The sequence below is a fragment of the Petromyzon marinus genome, chromosome 6, assembly GCF_048934315.1.
Source record: "Petromyzon marinus isolate PM22_M1 ecotype Great Lakes invasive population chromosome 6, UKy_Petmar_22M1.pri1.0, whole genome shotgun sequence".
Classification (NCBI taxonomy): domain Eukaryota; kingdom Metazoa; phylum Chordata; class Hyperoartia; order Petromyzontiformes; family Petromyzontidae; genus Petromyzon; species Petromyzon marinus.
The window spans coordinates 5,523,913-5,551,116 of NC_133672.1; the positions used below are offsets into that span (position 1 = coordinate 5,523,913).

The 27,204-nt window shown below is 49.8% G+C and overlaps 1 protein-coding gene across 1 annotated transcript; it reads right to left on the bottom strand.

The window, feature by feature from the left end:
• Positions 1 to 14,148: 14,148 nt before the first annotated feature.
• On the bottom strand, positions 14,149 to 26,645 carry LOC116939799 (uncharacterized). The gene is made up of 4 exons (XM_032948626.2): positions 25,629 to 26,645; positions 19,529 to 19,630; positions 17,444 to 18,158; positions 14,149 to 16,686 (listed from the first exon to the last, which is right to left on the bottom strand). Exons 1-4 carry the CDS (start codon positions 25,629 to 25,631, stop codon positions 16,472 to 16,474), a joined length of 1,035 nt encoding a protein of 344 aa, XP_032804517.2. The 5' UTR covers positions 25,632 to 26,645; the 3' UTR covers positions 14,149 to 16,471.
• Positions 26,646 to 27,204: the final 559 nt, after the last annotated feature.

The following is a 27,204-nucleotide window of genomic DNA, read 5'->3' on the forward strand; positions in this document are numbered from 1 at the left end:
TGGTTCACTCAGAAAGACCTCGTCCGATGGTTTTCTGGCCCTTAAAAGGGACCCTTTTATTTGCCACTTGTCTCTAACCGATCATATCTGGATTCGAACGAACGACGTCAATTTCGCCGAGACGACAGCGGCGGCATCGGTTGTGTCTTTTGCGACACGAACACAGGTGGAGACCAGCGTCTCCCCAACCCGTCACGTCTCCTTCACAAAGTGGAGAGTGAAAGACCGAGCCACAGTGCGCTGCCGATTGTGGCCGTACAAACCCACGGACTGTGTATCAGTAGCTTATTGTAGTCTGCGCTCCTTCAATGGAGGAGGAGCAGCAAAACTACACGAAGCGTCTCTCTCTCTCTCCTGAAGCCCGCTCGTCTTTGGCGAGCAGACCTTGGACATTGGTGTTTAGCTCCCGAACGCAGTGCCCCCATACGCAAGAATAGAATTAGGTAAATGCAGTACTGTACGTATATGCCATTGCCAATACTGAGGTCTGCATTAAGCACCGTTGGTGTAAAGTACATGTATTGTCTACTCAATGGGATGAAATCTCTTTCATCTCATTCCGGCTTTTAATAAATCCATTAACCCCAACATGGCTCTGAAAGCAACCACCTCCATCGCATAAATTGCAGAGGACTCGACTGATAAAGTATGGACCAGCAATGCCATAGCATCATCATGGGCTACTGCGCTCACTGGCCGTGGTGTGTTGGCATATTTGGGGGGCCTCCAATACAATTTTTGTTCCTATTTTAGATTATATACACGAGATGTAGATCTAGTGAGATGAGGGATGGTAAACAAAAAGAGGTGTGGTGACAACGGATGCAGACGACACAGAGAGACGAATTCTCTTATGCCTGTTGTGTGTATTGAGATATGAAGTTGATATTATAATTGACGCGCTGCTCTGGTTTTCAAGAATCCATGGCCGTTTGAGCTACTTGGGGACCCGACGCTTTTGCCCGGGTTCACCTTCGCTCGCCGCCCCTGTTTGCTGCCGTGGAAGCATTGGCTATACGAATATTATTTACCCAGCAAAGCCTAATTGATTCTCAAGAAGCTTCGTCAAGAGGATTCTGCTATCTTGGGATGTTTGACCAGTTCCATGAATGTGAGAGTTCGGCTGCACGTGGAAAGGAGAAGCCCCGCCACGCGTAGGTAACGCTCAAAGCTCCGCACAGATGCCCACAACAACCGATGCATGCAAATGTAAAGAATAATGCGTTTGGTGATGCTACGTGGGTAGTGGTGCATCAGCACAAGTTTTTTTTTTAACACATTCGCCAATAACACTGTGGTTATGAAAAGGAAACGTATAAAAGGCAACATTTCTTTAACAACAGAGCGAGGCCAGAGAGAGCGGACAATAAGAGTTTGGAGACTGCATTATAACCATTGTCACCGCTGTATAGCCTGTAACAGACTGTCGGGGCAAGTGCAGTTAGCGAGCACCTGTGATGGCCAACACGGCACGCGAGAGGGTGAGTAGCCAGCACCACGCCCAGCCGCCTTTGTCTCCCCAGTGGCGATGTTTAACACATCGCAACGGGTACTCATTTGAGGCTGAGTCGACCTAGGGGAGGCCCGGGACTCGTAGTCGGGTCGCCGGGTTCGTAGCGCAGTGCGTTAACCGCTGCAATACCGCTCCGCTCTCACGCGCCTAATACAAAATATCCCCTGTGTAGCCTTTTTAAACACAGCTTGGTGCAAGTGCTGTGTTTAAACACACAGCTTGGTGCAAGTGCTGTTTTAAACACACAGCTTGGTGCAAGTGCTGTGTTTAAACACACAGCTTGGTGCAAGTGCTGTTTTAAACACACTGGTTGGTGCAAGTGCTGTTTTAAACACACAGCTTGGTGCAAGTGCTGTTTTAAACACACAGCTTGGTGCAAGTGTTGTTTTAAACACACAGCTTGGTGCAAGTGCTGTTTTAAACACACTGGTTGGTGCAAGTGCTGTTTTAAACACAGCTTGGTGCAAGTGCTGTTTTAAACACACTGGTTGGTGCAAGTGCTGTTTTAAACACACAGCTTGGTGCAAGTGCTGTTTTAAACACACAGCTTGGTGCAAGTGCTGTTTTAAACACACTGGTTGGTGCAAGTGCTGTTTTAAACACACTGGTTGGTGCAAGTGTTGTTTTAAACACACTGGTTGGTGCAAGTGCTGTTTTAAACACACTGGTTGGTGCAAGTGTTGTTTTAAACACACTGGTTGGTGCAAGTGCTGTTTTAAACACACAGCTTGGTGCAAGTGTTGTTTTAAACACACTGGTTGGTGCAAGTGTTGTTTTAAACACACTGGTTGGTGCAAGTGTTGTTTTAAACACACTGGTTGGTGCAAGTGTTGTTTTAAACACACTGGTTGGTGCAAGTGTTGTTTTAAACACACAGCTTGGTGCAAGTGTTGTTTTAAACACACTGGTTGGTGCAAGTGTTGTTTTAAACACACAGCTTGGTGCAAGTGTTGTTTTAAACACACTGCTTGGTGCAAGTGATGTTTTAAACACACTGGTTGGTGCAAGTGTTGTTTTAAACACACTGCTTGGTGCAAGTGATGTTTTAAACACACAGCTTGGTGCAAGTGTTGTTTTAAACACACAGCTTGGTGCAAGTGATGTTTTAAACACACTGGTTGGTGCAAGTGTTGTTTTAAACACACTGGTTGGTGCAAGTGCTGTTTTAAACACACTGGTTGGTGCAAGTGTTGTTTTAAACACACTGGTTGGTGCAAGTGTTGTTTTAAACACACAGCTTGGTGCAAGTGTTGTTTTAAACACACTGGTTGGTGCAAGTGCTGTTTTAAACACACTGGTTGGTGCAAGTGTTGTTTTAAACACACTGGTTGGTGCAAGTGTTGTTTTAAACACACAGCTTGGTGCAAGTGATGTTTTAAACACACTGGTTGGTGCAAGTGTTGTTTTAAACACACTGGTTGGTGCAAGTGCTGTTTTAAACACACTGGTTGGTGCAAGTGTTGTTTTAAACACACTGGTTGGTGCAAGTGTTGTTTTAAACACACAGCTTGGTGCAAGTGTTGTTTTAAACACACTGGTTGGTGCAAGTGCTGTTTTAAACACACTGGTTGGTGCAAGTGTTGTTTTAAACACACTGGTTGGTGCAAGTGTTGTTTTAAACACACAGCTTGGTGCAAGTGCTGTTTTAAACACACTGGTTGGTGCAAGTGTTGTTTTAAACACACTGGTTGGTGCAAGTGTTGTTTTAAACACACAGCTTGGTGCAAGTGTTGTTTTAAACACACAGCTTGGTGCAAGTGCTGTTTTAAACACACTGGTTGGTGCAAGTGCTGTTTTAAACACACTGGTTGGTGCAAGTGTTGTTTTAAACACACTGGTTGGTGCAAGTGATGTTTTAAACACACAGCTTGGTGCAAGTGTTGTTTTAAACACACAGCTTGGTGCAAGTGATGTTTTAAACACACTGGTTGGTGCAAGTGTTGTTTTAAACACACTGGTTGGTGCAAGTGTTGTTTTAAACACACAGCTTGGTGCAAGTGTTGTTTTAAACACACTGCTTGGTGCAAGTGTTGTTTTAAACACACAGCTTGGTGCAAGTGATGTTTTAAACACACTGGTTGGTGCAAGTGTTGTTTTAAACACACTGGTTGGTGCAAGTGTTGTTTTAAACACACTGGTTGGTGCAAGTGCTGTTTTAAACACACTGGTTGGTGCAAGTGTTGTTTTAAACACACAGCTTGGTGCAAGTGTTGTTTTAAACACACAGCTTGGTGCAAGTGATGTTTTAAACACACAGGTTGGTGCAAGTGCTGTTTTAAACACACAGCTTGGTGCAAGTGATGTTTTAAACACACAGGTTGGTGCAAGTGCTGTTTTAAACACACTGGTTGGTGCAAGTGCTGTTTTAAACACACAGCTTGGTGCAAGTGTTGTTTTAAACACACTGGTTGGTGCAAGTGTTGTTTTAAACACACTGGTTGGTGCAAGTGCTGTTTTAAACACACAGCTTGGTGCAAGTGTTGTTTTAAACACAGCTTGGTGCAAGTGATGTTTTAAACACAGCTTGGTGCAAGTGCTGTTTGTGATCACTCATGAAAGGCGAGCTCAGCAACACGCAGGGGTTATTGGCCACACCACGCCCGGCCGCCTTTGTCTCCCCAGTGGCGATGTTTTACACATCGTGCCAGGTACTCGTTTAAGGCCGAGTCGACCTAGGGGAGGCCCAGGACCGGTTCAGATAACCGTCACTCGTGTTGGGCGTGAGCGGGAATCGAACTCGGGTCGCCGGGTTCGTAGCGCAGCGCATAAACCGCGACACTACCGCTCCCCGCTTTGTCACACCGCAAACGCACGTGTGGCAGACACGTGACGCAGACACACAGCGCATCCACCTCGCTGTCTCCACCCCCCCCCCATGGCCCCGCGTCCCCGCCGACGTCAACGCTCCCAGCCCACACGGGCGCCTAAATTTAGCGTGAACACCGCGCTGGCGTCTGGAACGAGGGGAGGAGACAGGCTCGCGAATACAAAACTCGGCAATGTCACCCATCAGCACCACCAACACCACCAACCACCATCATCACCGCCAGCACCATCTTCACAGCATCGTCATCATCGTCAGCACCACATTTGTCATCGGCATCCTGACGCTTTTTTTAACAATCTAGATTGAAAACTAAATTTGTTTAGAGCTTGCTCTTTGTGTTTAGTTTGTTGGCCTTCCCCCACCGGACCTCCGATTAAGCACGGTTGGCTACGTACGGTGCGAAAGAAGTTCAACATACATCACCACCATCAGCACCACCACCAATAATCACCATCAGCGGCATTAAAACCAGCACCAGCACCGACAGCATCGCCACTAACCACCACCGCGAATACAAAACTCGCCACCACCAACAGGGATCGCAGCACCACAACCACCACCTGCCAGCCACCACCAGCACCACCTCTACTACTACTACCACCACCACCACCACCAGCACCACCTCTACTACTACTTCCACCAGCACCAGCACCACCTCTACTACTACTACCACCACCAGCACCAGCACCACCTCTACTACTACTACCACCACCACCAGCACCACCTCTACTACCACCACCACCACCTCTACTACTACTACCATCACCACCAGCACCACCTCTACTACTACTACCACCACCTCTACTACTACTACCACCACCACCAGCACCACCTCTACTACTACTACCACCACCACCACCAGCACCACCTCTACTACTACCACCACCACCAGCACCACCTGTACTACTACCACCACCACCAGCACCACCTCTACTACTACCACCAGCACCACCTCTAATACTACTACCACCACCAGCACTACTACTACTACCACCACCAGCACCACCTCTACTACTACCACCACCACCAGCACCACATCTACTACTACTACCACCACCAGCACCACCTCTACTACCACCACCACCACCACCAAACACTAATGTTCATCATGAAAAGGAACAACGCTGCCACCAAAAACCACCCCGGCCACCACAGGGGTCTCTATGAAAACACCGCAGGGGTCAAGGGCATTCGACCCCCTCGTGCAATCTTCCCGCACTCCGGCACTCGTGACGGTTAAAGGGGCTAATTTCTCGATGCGATTTCAGTGCAAGTGGGCCACGTGGAGGGTGACAGATTCACGAGTTGGTGACTGTTCTGCTTTGGGGAGTGGATATGTCACGATGACGATTGTTTTTTTTAAGTAAGAATTACTTCCAGTGGACATCTGTGAAAAATAGCTTTATAGCTCATCGGATTCCTCAAGCATAAATACATATTCTGATTCTCATAATGACGACTTACCAGGAATTGAATGCACGAGTGAAGACCAACCAGCCACTGGGCCCTACTCCGAACCGCTAACCCTGACCTCGCCTCTGGCTGGCCGCTCGGTCCCTCTTTTCGTTTTCTGTTTGCTTCTCGGTGTCGATGCAAATCACTCTTCTCATGCCTGCAGCCATACCCTCCCACCCAACCCCTTCTCTCTCTTTCTCCATCTCTCTCTGCTCACCAGCTCTCTCCCCCATCTCTCTCTCCTCCCTCACCCCCACTCCCCGTCTTTCTACACTGTCCCTCTCTCTGCCCCATCCTGGCTGGTGATCGCATGGGGAGACAACTCGAGCTGACTTCGTTCTAAATATAAACATAGCGATGGAAATTCGGCGTGAAAGAGCAATCACCTCAGTGGGACTCCACCTGGTCACTGCAGTACACGGGATAAACACTGAGGAGGATGGTCATGATTGTTATTGTTATTTGGGATAACTAATTATTCGTGGCCTTTCATCTGATTAATAAGTGACATGATACAGTATGAACCTGCTGCTGATGGGAGCCTTTGGATAACATCCCTTCCAGTGGGCTTCCACGTCGTTGAATGATGATGGTGATGATGATGGTGATGATGATGATGAATAAATAATAACATCAGTGTATGGTATCTGGTCAAATGGTACAGAATTTGAAGCTGTTAACCTCATGTGGCCGCGGGCCACGTGAAATGCAGTCGCCGATCATATTGGCTGATATAGGTGTGGGGGGTGGGGAGTGCAATTGCCCCCTATTTGAATGTTACTGATACAGTACTTCACCAGAGACAACATGCATTAAACGTGTTTTATTATAGGACCCAATTTTCTAGACCCCTTCCCCCCGTTAGGAAATATCCTAGAACCAGCTCTGGGCCGAGGGGCCGTAGAATCCCTACTCCTGGGGTATAGGGATAGGGGGTGGGGTGATGACACCGATACCAGGACCCTTCATCAGAATATTAAGCAGCAGCAGCAATCATCAACGCGCGCGGGACACGGGTGTTGTTAATTAATCAACACAGAGCGATACGAGTTGGTGGGGGGTACGTTTGGCTGGACATTAATGAGTTCCCGTTTGTAAAGGAGATTTTATAAATGCTAATTCCGGTTACGCAACCTGCACGTCAGAGGATGGCGTGGTAAAACAAATCCGAGAGACGACTGCCACCGCCCCCCCCCCCCCCCCCGGTTTAGACTGTCGGGGCAAGTGCTGTTTGTGAGCGTCTATTAAGGCCGGCACGACGCGCATGATGGAGTGGTAGCGCCCTGCCACCTTAGTCTCTCCCCGGTACTGATAGCCACACATCACGCCGGGTACTAATTTAACTCTTGAGTCGATCTAGGCGCCACCGGTGCTGTGCTTCATGGCCGGAAAATCGAACCAGGATATCCGAGATGGTAATACGGTTCCGCCTTTGTATCCCCAGCGCTAAAATTTACATCAGCACACCGGATATAAATTATTCAGGCTGAGTCGACCTAGGAAAGGTCCAGGACCGGTTTTGAAATTCGTCACCGATGTTGGCCGTGAGCGGGTTCGCGGTGCAGTGCCGCTGACCACTGCGCCACCACTCTCCCGCGTCTCGTGGGGTACGCAAGCAACGCACGCGGGCAGCGGCTCGCAGTTTTTAATGAGCCCTCCTCTATATATGCATGCATGAACACAGTACGTTGAACTTCTTTCGCACCGCACGTGGCCAACCGTGCTGCCCGGAGATGCGGACGAATCTTCTCTGCGTGGGACCACGTTTAGCAATCACGGGGCGCGTGCAGCGTGTAACGACTTACAATATTTTTTTTTATTGAACAGACAACACTTGGTAAAACATAGAAAGGCGCATCGCGGCCGATCATCAACATCGATGGAGTGGGCACAGTGCCGAATACGTGTACGGTATATCGATACATATTGGTTTATTTTTTGCTTGTTTTGTTGTACTGACAAATCTCGCTTTGTTGTTGTTGTCGTCATCGGTCATCATCGCGTCGTGCAATGACAGGGTGCTTCGAAAAATGTTTTAACACTTCTGAGAATTTGCAAGAATACCACGAGAAATGTGCCTCCGGCCTCTGGAGACCACCTGGATAAGATTCCAGGCATCATGTGTTGACAATGATAGCGATCAAGTGGACTTTTTGAAGCTATTAACATACATTTGTTATCACCTATAATAGAGGTTTTTTTGTATGCATGCATACATACAACGTGTCGGGTGGTGGCGGGTTTAACGACACTGCACATTTACGCGATCTAACCCAAAAGACCACTATTATGGATGATATCGGTCGTGAAAGCCTACGTGTTAAGCTGATTTGTTATCACGTTACAGTGTTTATTAGCCGTTCTTTTTATCCATTAAAAACAAATAGTCCCATGTAAGTGTAAACTTTTTTTTTAAGCACCCCCTTTATTTGCAGCGAGCGGCGAATCACCCCCGTGACCGAGAAAAAAAAACGTCGCACAACCACCCGTGGTGGTGTCTCATCACTCTGCCTCCCGCCCCCCACACACACGGGGGGGGGGGGGGGGGGAGCCGCCACCCCGCCCAAGAGGGTCCCCATCACACGACAGACAAGCGGATTGTGTTTCGCTTTCCTCCGAGCAGGGATTTGATAGCCAAATTGAGTGACGGACGTGACTAACGGGAGCGTGATTTTCACGTGTGCAGGCACAGAAACTCACTACACCTGTTTTTGTTGTCGTTGTTCAGATATACGTATGCGTTTTGAACTTATTTTGCAGCGTACGTAGCCAACCGTGCTAATCGGAGGTGCCGGGAGAAGGACAGCAAACTCCGCTTAAATGTTCCACGGATTCACACCAGAGATTCTATCGCATCGCAAATATTGCACGCCAAATGTAACGCAATTGCCAAAAAACATAAAATATATATTTATGAATCGAATCGTGATCCCGAATCTTGGCAATTAATCGAGTTGTGGCAATGCTGAATCGTTAAATCCCTAATCATACTGCAGAATTTCGTGGGGTTTCTCGGTTGTGCTGTGTAGCTCTGCTGTATGCTTTCGTGTCGTTAACTACTAACTATTTTTTATTTTATTTTACTACGTTGAAGGCCTACTGAGCTATGTAGCTCTTTTTCAGAAACGACCTGGCCACAAATGATCGCTCAACGAAGTGGCTAATCATCATGTGAAAGTTTACAGCAGCCAAATGCTCTAAACGCAAGTTTCTAAATGTGGAGGGGAAAACCGGAGGACCTGGAGAAAAATCAACGCGACCACGGGGAGAACGTGCAAACTTCAAATACACAGCAGGCGTCACGGTCGAGATCGAACCCACGATCCCTGTATACCCGGAAAGGTAGTTAACATTTCGGTATGATGTCGTTTAGCCCCACGTGCTGGGAACTTCTTCCTTCCATCGTGATCGTCATATAATAACAATCACCATGAAGAAGAATGTCCTAGTACTTGGGACGAAACGTCCGAAATAATCTTCCAGCGCGTCGAGCGAACCGTGGGACATCATCATCATGCCGGACACAGAGCTCAACAGGCGGACAGATCACAAAAAACCCGGCCTGCCCATCAGTGAACTCTTCTCAACAAAACGCGAAGGAGTTGGACGCTCCACGTGCTACGATCCACGTGTGCAGCTGCGTTCTATTGTGACGCAAGTCACCACGTGGGGTCTGGAGATGTGCAAACAACAGTAGCGGTGAACTACAGAGACCGACAGACTCACAACAAACACGTGGTCACGGCCATGGGGACATTGTAGAGGTGGGGGTACGAGAAGGCCCCTGCGCGCTCCCCCCACACTTTTCTATCAGGGGGGGGCGGGGGAGGGGCTAGACCAGCCATATGCTGGTCCCTCTTAATTAAGAGCCTTAATGAGCTCGCTTAGTTACTCGACACGGAACCCCCATGGTTAATTTTCTGCCCCCCCCCCCTTCTCCCATCTAACCTCCACAACTTCAAAATTGTCCCCACGCGCCTGGCACTACCAACAGCTGCACCGCACAACGTGGTCAGAGACACTTAATTATGCGCAGAAGAAGACAAACACACACACACACGTAGGGCCACTAGACACAACACGACACACACACACATATGCACATCACATCACGTACGGTTATACAACGAACGCAACAAAGCACGGTGACTGGGCACGATGAAAGATTGCTTTTTTTTTTGCTCAAAGATGCCAGGTGCCAAAATAACACAAACAAATTGCTCTTATCTTGGAGATAGTCGTGGTCGTTGTTGTTGGCCCATTTGTGGACACCGAATCAGCGCCGTCCCCCGGGTGCACGGCGAATTGGGGCGACCGCCCCGGGCCTCGCGCTTTGGGGGACATCGGGGGGGGGGGCCCACACGGTGTGAGGTTTTCCCCGGGCCCCCACACCCCGCCCCCCCCCCCCCCCCATGGACGGCCTTGGCCCTAATAAAATATTATTTTAAAGACGATTTGGACCCTCGCCTTGTGAATGAAAGGATATATATAGACAAGAGAGAGATAGAGATAGAGAGCTGCGTAGCGAAATGAGAGAAGAGATATGCAGACATGATAGAGTTGAGATAGACTATATACATTCACATTTAAATGTCAATTGTGTTATGTTAATTCGGTTTTGAATTCGAGATGATATTTGGTTTAGAGAGAGAGACATGAGGAGGAGGAGGAGGAAAAGGATCAGGGATAGGAGGTGTTCATTGCCCATGGCTGATAATTATGAATCTCAACAGTGGGACCAACAAAAACCCAAACAAAGTCTCTACTCCACGGCGCGGTGATAAATTCCCTCCGAGCTAAATTATTCGGGATAATCGATCAGAGGGGACTCTATCAAGATAAGAGCGGTTTGTGTGTTTTGGGGTCGAGGCTTCCTTTTTAATCAGCCTTCGCGGCAGCCGGCCGAGAACCTCCAGCCACCCCAGCGTCACTGAGAGGCCTCGCTCGAGCGAGCCAGCCAGCCGTACTCGATTGACTTCACCACTCTATTTAAATCGCCACTCCTTTATTTCACCAGACAATCCCGAAACATCGTCACGCCGCCCTGCGGCCACGGGGTTCTCTCTGTCCGCCTGTAACCAGCGCTTAATTGTGAGTCGGAGTTGTCCCGGGCTGAGCTCCGGAAACTAATTCCCAGCTGTCGGAGGGGTAAGTGATGGGAGGTAGGGGGGGGGTCTTGGAAGTGGTGGAGAGGGAGGAAGGAGGGCGCCAGAAATGTTCCATGAGCAATTAAGCTGTGGTCTGTATACGTGGCACAAACGACGTGCAGTGTAGTCCAGACGTGCACCCCCACAAAGACAAAGATCGCCCGTGTAGCTTTAACAGACTGTTTGGGCAAGTGCTGTTAGCGAGAACCTATGAAGGCCGGCACGGCACACGAGGGGGTGGGTGGCCAGCACCACGCCCGGCCGCCTTTGTCTCCCTAGTGGCGATATGTACACGCCGCAACAGGTACCCATTTGAGGCTGAGTCAACCTGGGCGTTGGCCGCGAGCGGGAATCGAACTCGCATGGCTGGGTTTGTAGCGCAGCTCGCTGACCGCTACACCACCGCTCCCCCCCCCCCGACACCCCTTCAACCACGATCACCCCCCTACCACCCTAAAACATGCAGGCGTGGGGAGCCTCACGCCCCGCGAGCCGAACGCAGCCCGCAACTTCATCCCAGACGACCCGCATCCACGTAAGGCTTCGAGAACGGTAAGTGACCCGTCACTGCAAGCATCTTCGGCGGCACTACTCGAATAGTGTGAATGGTGACATCCGGACCTGCTAACACCGTGTTCCTAATTGTTCACGCGCTCCGTCACCTTATTGACATGTCGCGCTATTACCGGATAACGCTCAGCTTTGCGCGTGTGTGCGCGCGCGGCTCCCGCAAAAGGTAATTGAAGGTCCCCTTTGGGCCCCTCAAACGAGACGAGAGCGGAAGGGGCATCCCCCCCCCGCCCTTCCCACTAACAAAGCATTCCCGTCATCAGGGAGGCAGGAGCCAAACGCCTTGACGTGAACAGTACACTCACAATCTACAAATGCTTATTATTTACACGTACCCAATTCACCGTTGGAATTATGTCCACGGTCCGACGAGTTTAAACGTCTCGTGTCACTTGTAGAGGATGCCAAGGGAAGCGTCGCCCAACGGAGAGGCCGCTGTGGCCGAGGGGGTTAATGCCATCTGAGGTGAGGAGTCGTCAAACGAAACCCGCTCGTGTGTCCATCCCCTCGGCTACAGCGACTTGTATTTAAATGCCTTACCTCTGCAGCGTCCCTTTAGCCCCCCCCCCCCCCCCCTGCACCGCGGCCCCCACTTCATGCCCCCAACTCAATTAATCTTGGAGTCACCTATCTCCCCCCTGCCGCCTCATCCCATCCCACATGAACGCCTCGCTTTAAAAGGCTCCAACTACCCGCCCTCCCCCCACTTGAATTGATTCCAGGGAAATGCTCCGTTCGGTTGCCCCTTTGATAAATCATGAGCACTGAGCGAGCATGAAATACCACAGCGTATTTCCTGGGCTCAGCTACGGAGTTACGGGATTTGTGTGCCCAATGCACTCCAAGCTTTCCACGGGTCCTACGACGCCACGAGGCAACTTCACGGTGCCACTAGGCAATCACATGGTGCCACTAGACAATCTCACGGTGCCACTAGACAATCTCATGGCGCCACTAGGCAGGCAATCACACGGTGCCACTAGACAATCTCACGGCGCCACTAGGCAATCACACGGTGCCACTAGGCAATCTCACGGTGCCACTAGGCAATCTCACGGTGCCACTAGACAATCTCACGGTGCCACTAGGCAATCACACGGTGCCACTAGGCAATCTCACGGTGCCACTAGGCAATCTCACGGTGCCACTAGGCAATCACTTGGTGCCACTAGGCAATCTCACGGTGCCACTAGGCAATCACACGGTGCCACTAGGCAATCTCACGGTGCCACTAGACAATCTCACGGCGCCACTAGGGAATTTCACGGTGTTACTAGGCAATCTCATGGTGCCACTAGGCAATCTCACGGTGCCACTAAACAATCTCACGGCGCCACTAGGCAATTTCACGGTGCTACTAGGCAATCTCATGGTGCCACTAGGCAATCTCACGGTGCCACTAGGCAATCTCACGGCGCCACTAGACAATCTCACGGTGCCACTAGGCAATCTCACGGCGCCACAAGGCAACCTCACGGTGCCACTAGGCAATCTCACGGTGCCACTAGGCAATCACATGGTGCCACTAGGCAATCACTTGGTGCCACTAGGCAATCTCACGGTGCCACTAGGCAACCTCACGGTGCCACTAGACAATCTCACGGTGCCACTAGGCAATCTCACGGTGCCACTAGGCAATCTCACGGTGCCACTAGGCAACCTCACGGTGTCACTAGACAATCACACGGTGCCACTAGGCAATCTCACGGTGCCACTAGACAATCTCACGGTGCCACTAGACAATCTCACGGTGCCACTAGACAATCTCACGGTGCCACGAGGCAATCACACGGTGCCACTAGGCAATCGCACGGTGCCACTAGGCAATCTCACGAACACCACTAGGCAATCACACGGTGCCACTAGGCAATCGCACGGTGCCACTAGGCAATCTCACGAACACCACTAGGCAATCACACGGTGCCACTAGACAATCTCACGGTGCCACTAGGCAATCTCACGAACACCACTAGGCAATCACACGGTGCCACTAGACAATCTCACGGTGCCACTAGGCAATCTCACGAACACCACTAGGCAATCACACGGTGCCACTAGACAATCTCACGGTGCCACTAGACAATCACACGGTGCCACTAGGCAATCTCACGAACACCACTAGGCAATCACATGGTGCCACTAGGCAATCTCATGGTGCCACTAGGCAACCTCACGGTGCCACTAGACAACCTCATGGTGCCACTAGACAACCTCATGGTGCCACTAGACAATCACATGGTGCCACTAGACAACCTCATGGTGCCACTAGACAACCTCACGTGTGTCCGCGGCAGTGACAACACAAACCCCGCGCTGCTCTGTGCCACCGTCAGGCCTAATAATAAAAAAAGACACGTGCTTGCGCCTATGTCTGTGTGACGCTCAGAACAACGAGCAGCGTGCCCGGGTCGATAAAACACGGTGAGTTGGTACATCTGCCTGTCATCTCCACGCAGTTTCACCCATAACACCCGGGAGTGTCCCGTGACTTCCTGCCAGCGAGCCACTTTCGCGTGGCCTCAAAGAGCACCCAGCCTGGCACTAGTGCGGCGTGGCAGCGTCTCCGCAACTTAGTGGCAAATGCATGGACGTGTTCGCTTCAACAACAACAACTTATGAACACTGGGACATGTACACATGGTGCGTGAGGATATATTTTTTTTGTCAGGAAGATGCTGTTTGGATTATTTTTTGAACGCTCATCAACGCACACGAGGATCGTACCGCCATGATGACAGCAGCTTCCCGTGTTGGCTTCTCTCAGATTAAACGAGTCACAATAGGTTCGACTTCACGTTATCCTGCTATGCAGTTGATCATTTGCCAATTAAAAAAATAAATTCATCCTACTTGCTGTACTGCAGCCTAAATGCCCTACGGGTCGATGTCTTTACGCTCACGACTCTCATATCCGCGCGATCCACCTGCCCGACCTCGACAAAGCGAGCATCGTCATCATCATCGTCACCATCATCATCAGCACCACGCACATTCATTCTCACGGCAACTGAAGGCTGCAGGACGTGACGGGGTCAACGGCAGTCTTGGAGTTAACGCCACACGGGTTTCACTCCGGGTACAGGACACAGACGGAAATTGCCATTGACGAGAAGGCGTCTTCCAGGAGGGCATCACTCGCAGAAAGCGGTGCATCACCTTGTGTCAGAGGTCCTTTCAAGGTCCTTTCAAATTTGCCGTCTCATCCACACTCGGTGGGCGATGCACCTTCTCGCGTGCACTGCTACACGAGGCGGCGTTTGTCGCATCGGCAAGCAAACCGAACAAAGTAGCTCACGATCAGAGTTGGAATTTGCCAAATTAAGTGCCCGCAGTTCAGCACGATGGGGATTTTTGTTGTTGTTATTGTTGTTGCAGTCGTTTGTTGACCTGGCTGAGACCATCAACTCACAACCCCTGAGCAACCCCGGTTTAATCGCAAGGGGTTGAAGCCCGACTCCGAATCTTAACATCTCAGAGATGCTGGCTTAGAGTCTCTGACCTCTGAGCAATCTGATTCACGGATTAATTCCCGACTTCCTCAGTCATAATCCAGAAACTCGTTTTTTTTCTTTCTTTCTGTCATAACTCCATCAACGCAACACTAGGTTGTGAATATGCACAGAACTTTTGTCAATCCACTGCTGGATATGAAGGCTTCCCCCCCACGCTGTGTCGGTCACGGGGGCGGGGGGGGGGGGGTTGATCATACTTCACCACGCTGGTCAATTTAGGTTCGTGGACCCGAAAGCCCCGTGAGCGTTTCAGATATCGCTCGCGACTGACGTTAGCCATAAGCCGGGAATCGAACTCAGGTGGCCGCGTACGTAACGCAGTTCGCTTACCACAACGCTCACACCACATTATGTACAGTTATATACATCGCCTTAAATGACCTGTCTTGCGTAAACGGCAGACTTGTAAAGGCCACTTGGCCGAAACGTCTATTTTTCTAAGTCAAAATAAGAATTTTAAAAAGTACACAATGTCTCTATCGGATGTGTAGCGGAACGCTTTGCGGTAAACAGTAGCGCTGCTCGCTTGATATGCGTAGTGGGTGACTCCGGGCTAGGGGATTGTCATTACAGTAGTACAGTCGCCCACAGCGATGATGATGATGATGGTTATAATGATGATGTCAATGTTCTACTTGTTATGTACACGCCCGCTTGGTCATGACCGCTGGGTTTCCAATGAGAAGAAGGCGACACATATATACCCACTTGGATTAAAATACGCGTGTTCATATTCCGCGCAATACTTATCTGCTGTCCAATATATAATTATTTCACTAAAAATTAAACTGAACACCGGGCTAGTGCGAGCATTTGTTCTGGTTTTGAGAGGGATGTTTTAGAGGCTTCCAATTTCCGTTTTCATCCGGCTTATCGCTCCTTCACCAAACCTCCGTTTACGCAAAACCCCAAAAATTATAATCAGCAACACGAATACAAAACACACGTGGGTAACGATTGTAAACACGACTAAAAACGAGCTCTATAATTACAACTTTACCTCCTCCTGTACATCCTCATCCACCTCCTCTTCCTCCATCACCACCACCATCTCGCGGCGTCAACAACAACAACTGGATCACAACAGCCGCCACCATTTCGCACCACTGACGTGGCCGACACTCGTTGCGTTCCCACGTGCGGTCCACAAACAAGCCTGCAGTCTCTCGCCGACAGTCCACGTGGACTGTCGCCACGTGCGCGGTACGCGGCACGCGGAGTGCCTTTGCGGGCGGGTGGATTTGCTGCTCGACGCTTTAATGCGAAACGGCGATCACCTTTCCGTCTGTCGGTCTCTTCGTGCGTGCGTGCTGTGTCGGTCAGTGTTTTTGTTGTGTGTGTGCGTGTGTGAGAGAGAGCCACGCGCGCGCGCACTCGCACGGAGGCGCGGGATGACGGAGAAGAGAAGACCCCGGGATAAACGCGACCGTGAGATGAGTGCTCCTCGCTACGGGCCGCAGACTCCTTCCTCCTCCTCCTCCTCATCCTCCTCCTCTTCATCATCATCATCATCTCCTTCGTCTTGATCCACTTCCTCCTCATCTCCTTCCCCTACTTCCTCAAACTCAACCCCCTCCTCCTCCTCCTCATCTTCCTCCTCCTCTTCCTCCTCCATGGAAACGCACGCCTCCATCCTGCGCGCTCCCGCCTGTATGACGCCTTCTGTGGGAAACGAGACAAAGAGACAACCGGGTACAGCGAGAGACGGCTCATAGCCGGTACAGCGAGAGACGGTGCAGAGCCGGTACAGCGAGAGACGGTGCTTAGCCGGTACAGAGAGAGACGGTGCATAGCCGGTACAGAGAGAGAGACGGTGCATAGCCGGTACAGCGAGAGAGACGGTGCATAGCCGGTACAGCGAGAGACGGTGCATAGCCGGTACAGAGAGACGGTGCATAGCCGGTACAGAGAGAGAGACGGTGCATAGCCGGTACAGCGAGAGACGTTGTCGCTCGCGATTCTACACGGTGCGTATGCGCTGTGCGGTACGCGCCATACACAGTCTACTGCTGCCGGTATCGACACGGCCGTTATACTGTGTTAATCTCGCCAACAGCAGTACAGCAACGGGTTCGTGAACCCATCTGTGTGGCGCTTCGAGTTTTGTTTTTCCTTCGTATGCGTTGGTGGGGATTTCTCCGCTTACCCTGCTTAAAATAAAATAAAAAGTGAATGTACTCTACGTGCGAAAACGAACGCTGGATAATTTGTGTCAGCCTGAAGGTCTGATTCTCGCGCAGGGCACCGACTCATGTCGATCATCGTCAGTCAAGCAAGTAAGTCGCGTCCCGTGAAGCGTGACTCTCACGCCGATAGAAAGCAGACAACGCCCGCTACCGGTTACTGGGAATACCCTGCACGGACTCGATTTGGCGACTTAAAGGGGTCTCCTGTGGCCACTTAGCCTCACATCTCTTACCCCCAAAATTCCCCGTCCGCTCAGCTCCATCTTCACGTGGATCCACCAACTCCAGAGCCGCGTGGCTATCTTCGTCTGGTTCCATCGACGTGACCGCAGCAGTGTCATAGCGATCATCTGGAACCTCTTTCATATCATCATCTCCATCATCATCAACATCATCATCTTCACCGCCACCACAAGCTTGGAATTTCCCCTTAATGTTTTCTGCGAAGACCTCTCCATCATCATCAGCAACAGCTTCATCGCCACCACCGTCATCATCATCATCGTCCTCCTCCTCTTTGACCATGAGGTGGGCAGGAGGCCACATGAGCTCCCCACTCTCCGCTGGCTCCGCGGGGTCAAGGCTGGACACCACTATCTCCGGGCCGTGGCTAGAGCCAGAGTCGGGGTCAAGGTTGGCGGCAGCGGCAGAGTTAATGTCGAGGTCAATCACGAGTTCGAGGACACGGCCCGCGGCTGAATTCGTCTGCCGGCAGAACCCCGTAGCCGGCGTCGAGGTCGATTCCTCGACGCGTCCCAGAGTTGAGCGGCCCGGGTCGGGACTCGAACCGGGGTCTTGATGGAGGTCGGACGAGGCGGCGAGGCTTAGGGCGAGGCACGGAGGCCAGCGGAGTTCTCCGCTCTCCACCACGGCGTCCTCTGCGTCCAGGACGATGCAGGGCAGCGCCGCGCCAGGCACGGGCTCCGGCGCAACCTTCTCCGGGAGAATCTGGTAACGGGGAGTCAGGGCAGGCAGACGGTCATCGTCGTCGTCGTTATCATCAGTCGAGGTACATTCACAGCTGGGCGGAGGAAGGCCTCCCCCTAACGCCGCCATCTCCGGCGACCTCGCATCAATCCACCCGGCATCTTACTGCTCACCAGCTGATTTCATGGCTCCATCTCAGGCGCCGAAGTGCCCCAAAAATATCCGCCGAGTACGACTGAATTCGTGTTCTCCACTGTCCACTATCGCTACGTTTCCATCTTACATCTCCCCCCTCCCCCCTCACCACCTCTTACATCCCTCTCGTCTCAAGACGCATCTATGCTGTCTTCATGGCTCTCTCTCTCTCTCCCCATGTAAACATCTCCTGTCTCATGTCGGCGTCTCGCCTCCATCTCGCTGCTACGCCTGCATGTTGCCGACAACCTTTCATCCATCTGCATCTCGCCTGCATCTTATTCTCTTGCCTCGCACGTCGTTGTTGACTTGCATCTCTCACGTCCCCGTCATTACATGTCCATTCTCTGCACGGATCCTGCCCGTGCCGCTCGAGGCGTTTGTATTGAAATTCATTGGACAGAAAAGGCCCCCTCCGAAATCATTTACGCTCAGCGCCCTCAGTTGGCTCGGACCGCCGCAGGTGTAATTGCACCGCCTGCGCACTCGAGGTAAAGCTCTCGGAGGGAATTGTTCGGGACGATATTCATCTTTGCCCGGATCCACGTTTCTCCCCCAGGTGACCCCCCCCCCCTCCACCGTCACCCGAAACACAATCATTTCCTCTTTGTTTCGCCGCGAATCTCTTGAGACATCAACTGCCCGTCTCGCTCCTTGCAGCACGTCTTGAGATGCGGTCCCACTCAGCCTTCTTTGTAAACGCGAGTCGACATTCATTTGATACGTATCTAGGATGTGGGTGGTTGTATGTATATAGGTGAGATTGGGGGGCAGAGGGGGTGGTGGTGGTGGTGGTTAGCGCACTGAGCTACATGGCCAGTGACGCGAGATCGATTCCCCTTTCACAGCCAATATCAGTGACGAAAATCTGAACCGGTCCTGGGCCTCCCCTAGGTCGACTCAGCCCTAAATGTATGCCTTACCTGGTGCGGCGTGTAAACATCAGAACGGTTGGCTACGTAGAGTGCGAAAGAAGTTGCGCATACGTACACCGGGAAGACAAAGGCGGCCGGGCGTGTTTCTAGCCACTCCCTCGTGTTCCGAGTCGGCCTTCATAGGTGCTACTCGCTAACAGCACTTGTCCCGACAGTCTGTTAAGGCTATACGGGGGGGGCTCTTTCTCTGGTGTGTGAGTGTATACGAGATGCCAGGGTGTGTGTCTGTATTGAGTGTGATGATGATGATGGTGAGAGCACCTGGCCACTCTGCGCGGGGCCCGGCGAGAGGGACATCGCCTCCACCGCCTCGGCACACGCGACCACCACCACCACCTCGCTCACGTGCGCTTCTGTCATCATCTGTGGCAAAGACAAAGGTTGCCCGTATAGCCGATCACGGGCTGTCGGGGCAAGTGCTCCCAGCGAGCAGCAACCAAGGCCGGCGCACACCTGCAAACGGCGATGATGATTATTCGATTGATGATCAAGTATATATAGTTTTGTTTGATGATACGTATTGTCCATAAAGAACAGTTTTGATCGATGTATACTACACCTGCATTGACATGCGGTTCAGAAACGCGGGCATTCACGACGAAAATGGAACAAACACGTAAGAGTGCACACACAAAGAGGCACGGGAGAGCCAGAATGATGAACACGTCGACTCGAGAACATGAGAGAGTCACATAGCAGGCACACAACGCTGACTCTGAAGAAAAGTAAGCGCGCTTGTGGACAGAACGCGTCGCTGGAAGCGACGATGGTCGAGACTAACGACGGATTGGCAGCCAAAGGAGGGCAAACACGTGCAGCCATGAAATGGGCTTTGTGTGCAAGGCGCTGGGCTGGACCGTGATGGCCACGGCGCGGGGGACGCCCTCATCCAGCAGTGGATGGATCACCGCTCACGGTAACCCGAGCAAAAGTTGTTTTATGAATTTACGATCATGTTGGGATTTTATGCTGCCCGTAATTATGATGATATTGATGATCTGTTAATATGATGATCATTCTGATTGACGGTGATGATTGACAATTATGTTTATAATAATTTTGATTGACGGTGATGCCGGTAATATTATGATATAGCTGGTGTTCAAAATCAAAGTGGTACCCTGCTCTAATGATCATTGACGCGGTGCTCATCTATTCTTTACAGCCCCGAGCCAATGCTGGTAATTCCACATTCCCATGGCGGGGAGGAGTCGAGCCGTAAGACAACCACTTTTGAGTTCTCGACAAAGTTGCACTCATCCTCTCGACCCCGTGGGGGATAATGGATCACCTCCACGGAGTTAGACTGATGGCCTTAATCTAAGTTTTCTTGTGGTTGTTGTTGTTTTACTTGCATCCCACTGGGATTTTTTTGCACACAGCGTTGGTGTACGGTGCTTTTTTCAGTAACATTTTGCTGTTTTTTTCATGGATTTTCTGTTTGCACAGACACATAGTCACTTTAAGATGTTTTTCTTGTTCGTGTTTTTGTTTTTTTGTTTGTTGTGGTTGCACCCGATTCAAAAGCCGAATGGTTCACAGGGCTATACCAAAATAAATAAACTGAAAACCTCTACAACCAGGATTTGAACTCGCGAGCCTTCCGATCACAAGCTGCTTGCTTTTCTACTGCTGAGCCACCTGGCCGGATTCGCTGCTGTTGCTGATGTATAGCACTGTGGCAACCACGGCGATGACAGTGGTGGCGGTAGCATTTTTTTATATTTGTGAAAACATTCAAACGTCAGCCGTTCAAAGCGCGCGAGCTGGAGGGGTTGTGTGGTGTTGTGTTGTTGTTGTTGCTCTGCGCTCACGCGTGGCAATGGGATTTTGATGATCAAGTCGCTGCCGATTGTTTAGTTGTAATGATTATCTGGGCATTCATTCAGCGCCCCCCACCCCCCCGCAAGTACCTTGGAATCGCGGTCCCGGCGATAAGGGGTGGGGGGGTTAACGTGGGTCAGCGTGAGCCGCAACTTCAATCGAACGAAGCGACTCATGAAACAACGAAGGGGAACTATTTGTTTTTTTCGGGAAGTCACGTAGGTTCAGCAGTTTCACTGCTGGATGATATTTTTTTTTTTCCGCCTGAGGACGACCGCTTGTGTGTTACGATCGAAACGCCGTGATTTATTTTATTTTATACCCACGTGACTTTACCGAAAGAACCAAAGAGCACGGATTCCTGCAGTCGCGAAAGCTTCCAATCGAGAGCGAACAAAAAGGGGGACAATTAAACGGCACGCGCGCGGCCCTCAACGCCGCTCTCTAGAAGCGATGTGGCCACGATTCAAAGTGGCGTTTTATTCGCAGTGCGTCGTCGGCCCCAGCTTACGGTGGGCGGCGGTCGCGCAGCGGAGACAGCTGCGGGACTTATGGGGATGGATGGTAAATGAATGCGGACTGCGTTCTCTCGTCTGGTTAAATAAAGGACATCAAATCGGCGGCCTCGGACCCGGCCTCAATGCCTCCCCCGCACTCACCCCGTCAGCCCCCCCCCCCGCCACCCACCCACCATCCGCGCCATCTGATGGATCAATTCGAACCCCTTTTTGTAAACGATGTGCTCTGAAGAAGGGGCATCGCCCAAAACGTCGTCCGTTATATATGTTTTGCATTCCTTTTAAGGCCGCAGTGTTGAGGTTGTTTGTTTGTTAACGTGTATTGTTTGTTAACATGTATTGTTGTTTGTTAACATGTATTGTTGTTTGTTAACATGTATTGTTGTTTGTTAACATGTATTGTTGTTTGTTAACGTGTATTGTTGTTTGTTAACGTGTATTGTTGTTTGTTAACGTGTATTGTTGTTTGTTAACATGTATTGTTGTTTGTTAACATGTATTGTTGTTTGTTAACGTGTATTGTTGTTTGTTAACGTGTATTGTTGTTTGTTAACGTGTATTGTTGTTTGTTAACGTGTATTGTTGTTTGTTAACGTGTATTGTTGTTTGTTAACGTGTATTGTTGTTTGTTAACGTGTATTGTTGTTTGTTAACGTGTATTGTTGTTTGTTAACATGTATTGTTGTTTGTTAACATGTATTGTTGTTTGTTAACGTGTATTGTTGTTTGTTAACGTGTATTGTTGTTTGTTAACATGTATTGTTGTTTGTTGACATGTATTGTTGTTTGTTAACGTGTATTGTTGTTTGTTAACGTGTATTGTTGTTTGTTAACGTGTATTGTTGTTTGTCAACGTGTATTGTTGTTTGTTAACGTGTATTGTTGTTTGTTAACATGTATTGTTGTTTGTTAACGTGTATTGTTGTTTGTTAACGTGTATTGTTGTTTGTTAACATGTATTGTTGTTTGTTAACGTGTATTGTTGTTTGTTAACGTGTATTGTTGTTTGTTAACGTGTATTGTTGTTTGTTAACATGTATTGTTGTTTGTTAACGTGTATTATTGTTTGTTAACATGTATTGTTGTTTGTTAACGTGTATTGTTGATTGTTAACGTGTATTGCTGTTTGTTAACGTGTATTGTTGTTTGTTAACGTGTATTGTTGTTTGTTAACATGTATTGTTGTTTGTTAACGTGTATTGTTGTTTGTTAACGTGTATTGTTGTTTGTTAACGTGTATTGTTGTTTGTTAACGTGTATTGTTGTTTGTTAACGTGTATTGTTGTTTGTTAACATGTATTGTTGTTTGTTAACGTGTATTGTTGTTTGTTACCGTGTATTGTTGTTTGTTAACGTGTATTGTTGTTTGTTAACGTGTATTGTTGTTTGTTAACGTGTATTGTTGTTTGTTAACATGTATTGTTGTTTGTTAACGTGTATTGTTTGTTAACATGTATTGTTGTTTGTTAACATGTATTGTTGTTTGTTAACATGTATTGTTGTTTGTTAACATGTATTGTTGTTTGTTAACGTGTATTGTTGTTTGTTAACGTGTATTGTTGTTTGTTAACATGTATTGTTGTTTGTTAACATGTATTGTTGTTTGTTAACGTGTATTATTGTTTGTTAACATGTATTGTTGTTTGTTAACGTGTATTGTTGTTTGTTAACGTGTATTGTTGTTTGTTAACATGTATTGTTGTTTGTTAACGTGTATTGTTGTTTGTTAACGTGTATTGTTGTTTGTTAACGTGTATTGATGTTTGTTAACGTGTATTGTTGTTTGTTAACGTGTATTGTTGTTTGTTAACGTGTATTGTTGTTTGTTAACGTGTATTGTTGTTTGTTAACGTGTATTGTTGTTTGTTAACGTGTATTGTTGTTTGTTAACGTGTATTGTTGTTTGTTAACGTGTATTGTTGTTTGTTAACGTGTATTGTTGTTTGTTAACGTGTATTGTTGTTTGTTAACGTGTATTGATGTTTGTGCACCACTACCAACGCTGCTGCAGCAGCACCAGTTGGTGATCCGCAGGCCACACATTGGGAACCGCTTGTATAGAGGTCACCCTTGGCGTGGATTACCACTGACTGAGAACTCAGTTGAGCGAGTGTCCGGTTCCTATGTATGTATGTGTGTATGTATGTACGGTGAACTTCTTTCGCACCGTACGTAGCCAACCGTGCCAATCGGAGGTGCGCGCGGGAGGGAGGTTACAACAAACTCGCACGGCTCTCGCTGGCGAGCCACCGGGCTGCGTGCGACTGTGCCTGCAGGTTGCCGCGCAGAAAAGGCGAAACTTTTTGTAGCGAGTAAAATGAGAGAACGAAACGACTTGAAAGTGACCGAGGCGCCTGTTTGTGGCTGTCCGCGGTGATCATTGACATGAATACAATTCGTTTATTTATTATGGAGAGTACTTTGTGTGATATTTAATATTTTGTCTGTTATTCATTAGCTACTTTTAATTAACTAACGATTCATGAGCCAATTGAAAAAACTGGTCATCGGAATTTAAAAAAATATATATATATCAGACCCCATGGTGTTAAGTGCAGTCTCGAACTCTTATTATCCACCGTCTCTCTTACGTGCTTTGCAGAAGGTTGATTGCTTGAAACGTCGTGCTATTTATATACAGCAAATGGTTGTTTTGTTCCCTTTCAAGGCCAGAGTGTTCTTGGCGAATCTGTTGAGTGGTTTGTTGATTATTTTATTGTCATCCAGGACAATTGCAACTCGTGTGGGACAGCACAAGCCGCAGAGCCCGAGGTGAGTGCTGTAGCTACAAGATAAGAACCACCATATCATCATGATCAGCCATGGTTAATCCACTGCTGGATGAATGGTCTCTCTAAACCTCTGACACCTCTGACGTCTTATGTTAGTAATACAAAGATCCCCGTATAGCCTTGAACAGACGGTTTGGGCAAGTGCTGTTTACGAGGAGCACCCTTGAAGGCAAGGGGTTGGGTGGCCAGCACCACGCCCGGCCACCTTTGTCTCCCAAGTGGCGATGCTTACACACCGCACCAGATCCTGAGACAGGAATCGAACCCGGGTGGCCGGGTCCGTGGCGCGGTGCACTGACCACGATATTCCACGGCCTCTCTGCTGTTAACAATCCACCTACAGCCCCGGCACACGAGCCGCCTTTTGTCGCTCCATCTCCGTGGTTCGCGGTCCCCTGGGACGCGTTCCATCCTTTGGCCGCCACTCCATTATTATTCTTGACCATCTGCCATGAATCCCTTCTAGCCGCGACGAGCCCTGCGCAAGCGCGCTGTGTACTTGTAGCGAATGTCCTGTGGACGGCCGAGAATTGGGTAACTTTCATATATACCATGCACTCAGTGAACTCCGCACCTCCGGTTGAGTACGTACGGTGCGAAAGAAGTTCAATACACAAATAGGTGCCAAGTAAGCCTTGCGGGTCAACATCCTCATGGAGTTGACCAATGTCAAGGTGGTGTGCTGCTCAAATGAGCATTGAAGCGATGCTCATCTCCTGTATACAGCCCTGAACTAGCACTGGCAATTCCACATTCCGATGGCGGAGGCGGGGGGGGGGGGGGGGGATGAGAGTCTGTCCATAGGATAGCGACTCTTCACTTCACCAAAAAGCAGTTCGAGTTTATCGACCCCCCCCTCTCCGCCAGCATGATGGGCTGAGTCAGCCACCTGCAAGGTCGGTGACGCTCGCGTGCACAGAGGGCAGGTTCCGTGAACTCATTGCTTTCCACTCCACAACGATCATAATATCAACAATAACAACAACAATCATAGCGTCATCGTCAATAACAGAAAAACTACAACTGCATCGACAACATGAATCCACATCAAAATCAATCGTCACAATCAGCATTGTGAACAACAACAACAACAACAGCAGCAGCAGCAAGTAGAACACCAGTGGCGAACACAATGATGAGTGGCGAGCGACGACGATCACGGCCGACGATGGTGGCTCGTGATTGGGTGAAGATGAACATTGAGCGGTCGGAGCGTTGCGTGCTCACCATCGTGTCGCCCTCGCTCGTGCTCACATCGCCACTCAGCCTCGTCCCGGCCCGCAGGGGACGGCGCGCATCCCACAAGAGCAACGTATCGTGACCTCCTCCTCCTCCCGATGATTCTTTGTTGATCTTCCTACTCTATCGATCCTCCTCCTCTCAATCCTCGCGATCCTCTACTGATCTTTCTACACTCAAATCGTCTTCCTATATAACTCAAAATCTATCGATCCTCTTGCTGATGTTTTTCTGCAATTATATTTCTCCTGATCTTCCTTTTGACTTTAGCCTCCTGATCCCGGAGCTCCTCCGTGTCCCGCTGCTGTTGTTGTGCCTCCTCTTTATCCTCCTTTATTATTTTCTCGATTCCTCCTCCTCCTCCTTCCCCAGCCCCCTCCACGCTGCTCCTCGCCACCTCGAACTCGGAGCGGCTCAGAGTGGACAGGCGACGTGCAGAGCAGGGGTGGAATTCGAGTGATGGTGATGATCACGTATGATGATGATGATGATAATATAGGATGATGATAAGTGGGGAGACAGTGCAGGGATGATGTTATCCTTAAGGAGGAACTTACTATTGCAGTGACGATTTTAAGGATTTTTATTTATATATTTAACGATCATTTGATTGATGATGATGCAAAGTGGGGAGTCAGAAGCAGTGTTGACGTTAGAGTTAGGGATGAGGCTTACAATCCAGTGACCACGATGACAGTAATATCAACGATGATGATTTAGAATTAATGATGATGGTCTGAACCTCTTAGCCTGGATTTCAGGGATGATCTGAAACCTTCTACTGCGATGCAGGGGGGGGGGATCCTGGAGCGCAGCCGCACATGCGGGGTTATGATGCCGCTGCTGCCGCTGCTGCTGCCGCTGCTGCGTGAGGGCGCCTGAGTGAGTGCCTCGTTGCGGGACAAGCGGCCGCAGGATCAGAGGACCCTGAATTAGCTTCTTGATGCTGCCTCCTAGCAACGGATGACGCAGGTGATGGGATGCGGAGAGTGGTGGGGGACGAATCTTCGACGGGGGGTGGGGGGGCGGGAGGGCGGGGCGCATGCGCACGAGATGCCCGCGAACGCACGTGGACTGACTTCATTCATCCATTACTTTGTTCCTACAACCATTCATCTTACGTGCTAATTTATTCGCTGGATGCATGGACGCCCGTGAATATGAATCGAGTGTGTCCGCTTAGTCAAATGATTGCGCCGAACTTCAATCGGCTGGAACGCACTGGGCTCCCCGTTGTTCGGTGCTTGCGAGGCGGTGACGGACGAGAAGTTGCCCGCTCTCGAGTATAACGCGCTACATCATCGCGGTGCACAGGGAGAGAGAGGGAGAGAGATGGAGGAGAGAGAGGAAGTGGGGGTGGGGGGCGATGGAGCTGAAGTGTACCGAGAGTGGAAGCGTGCTTCGTGATCGTGACACGTGTTGCTTGCCCCTGCGAGTCTCGGAGAGTCAATGAGCGGCTCAGAGTGGACGGCGCTCTTGCACCTCCACTCACCCACCACCCTCCCTCTGCTTCGTGCGCGTTTCAACTGAACCCGCGCATACCTGTGTACACCTGTGCGCGTGT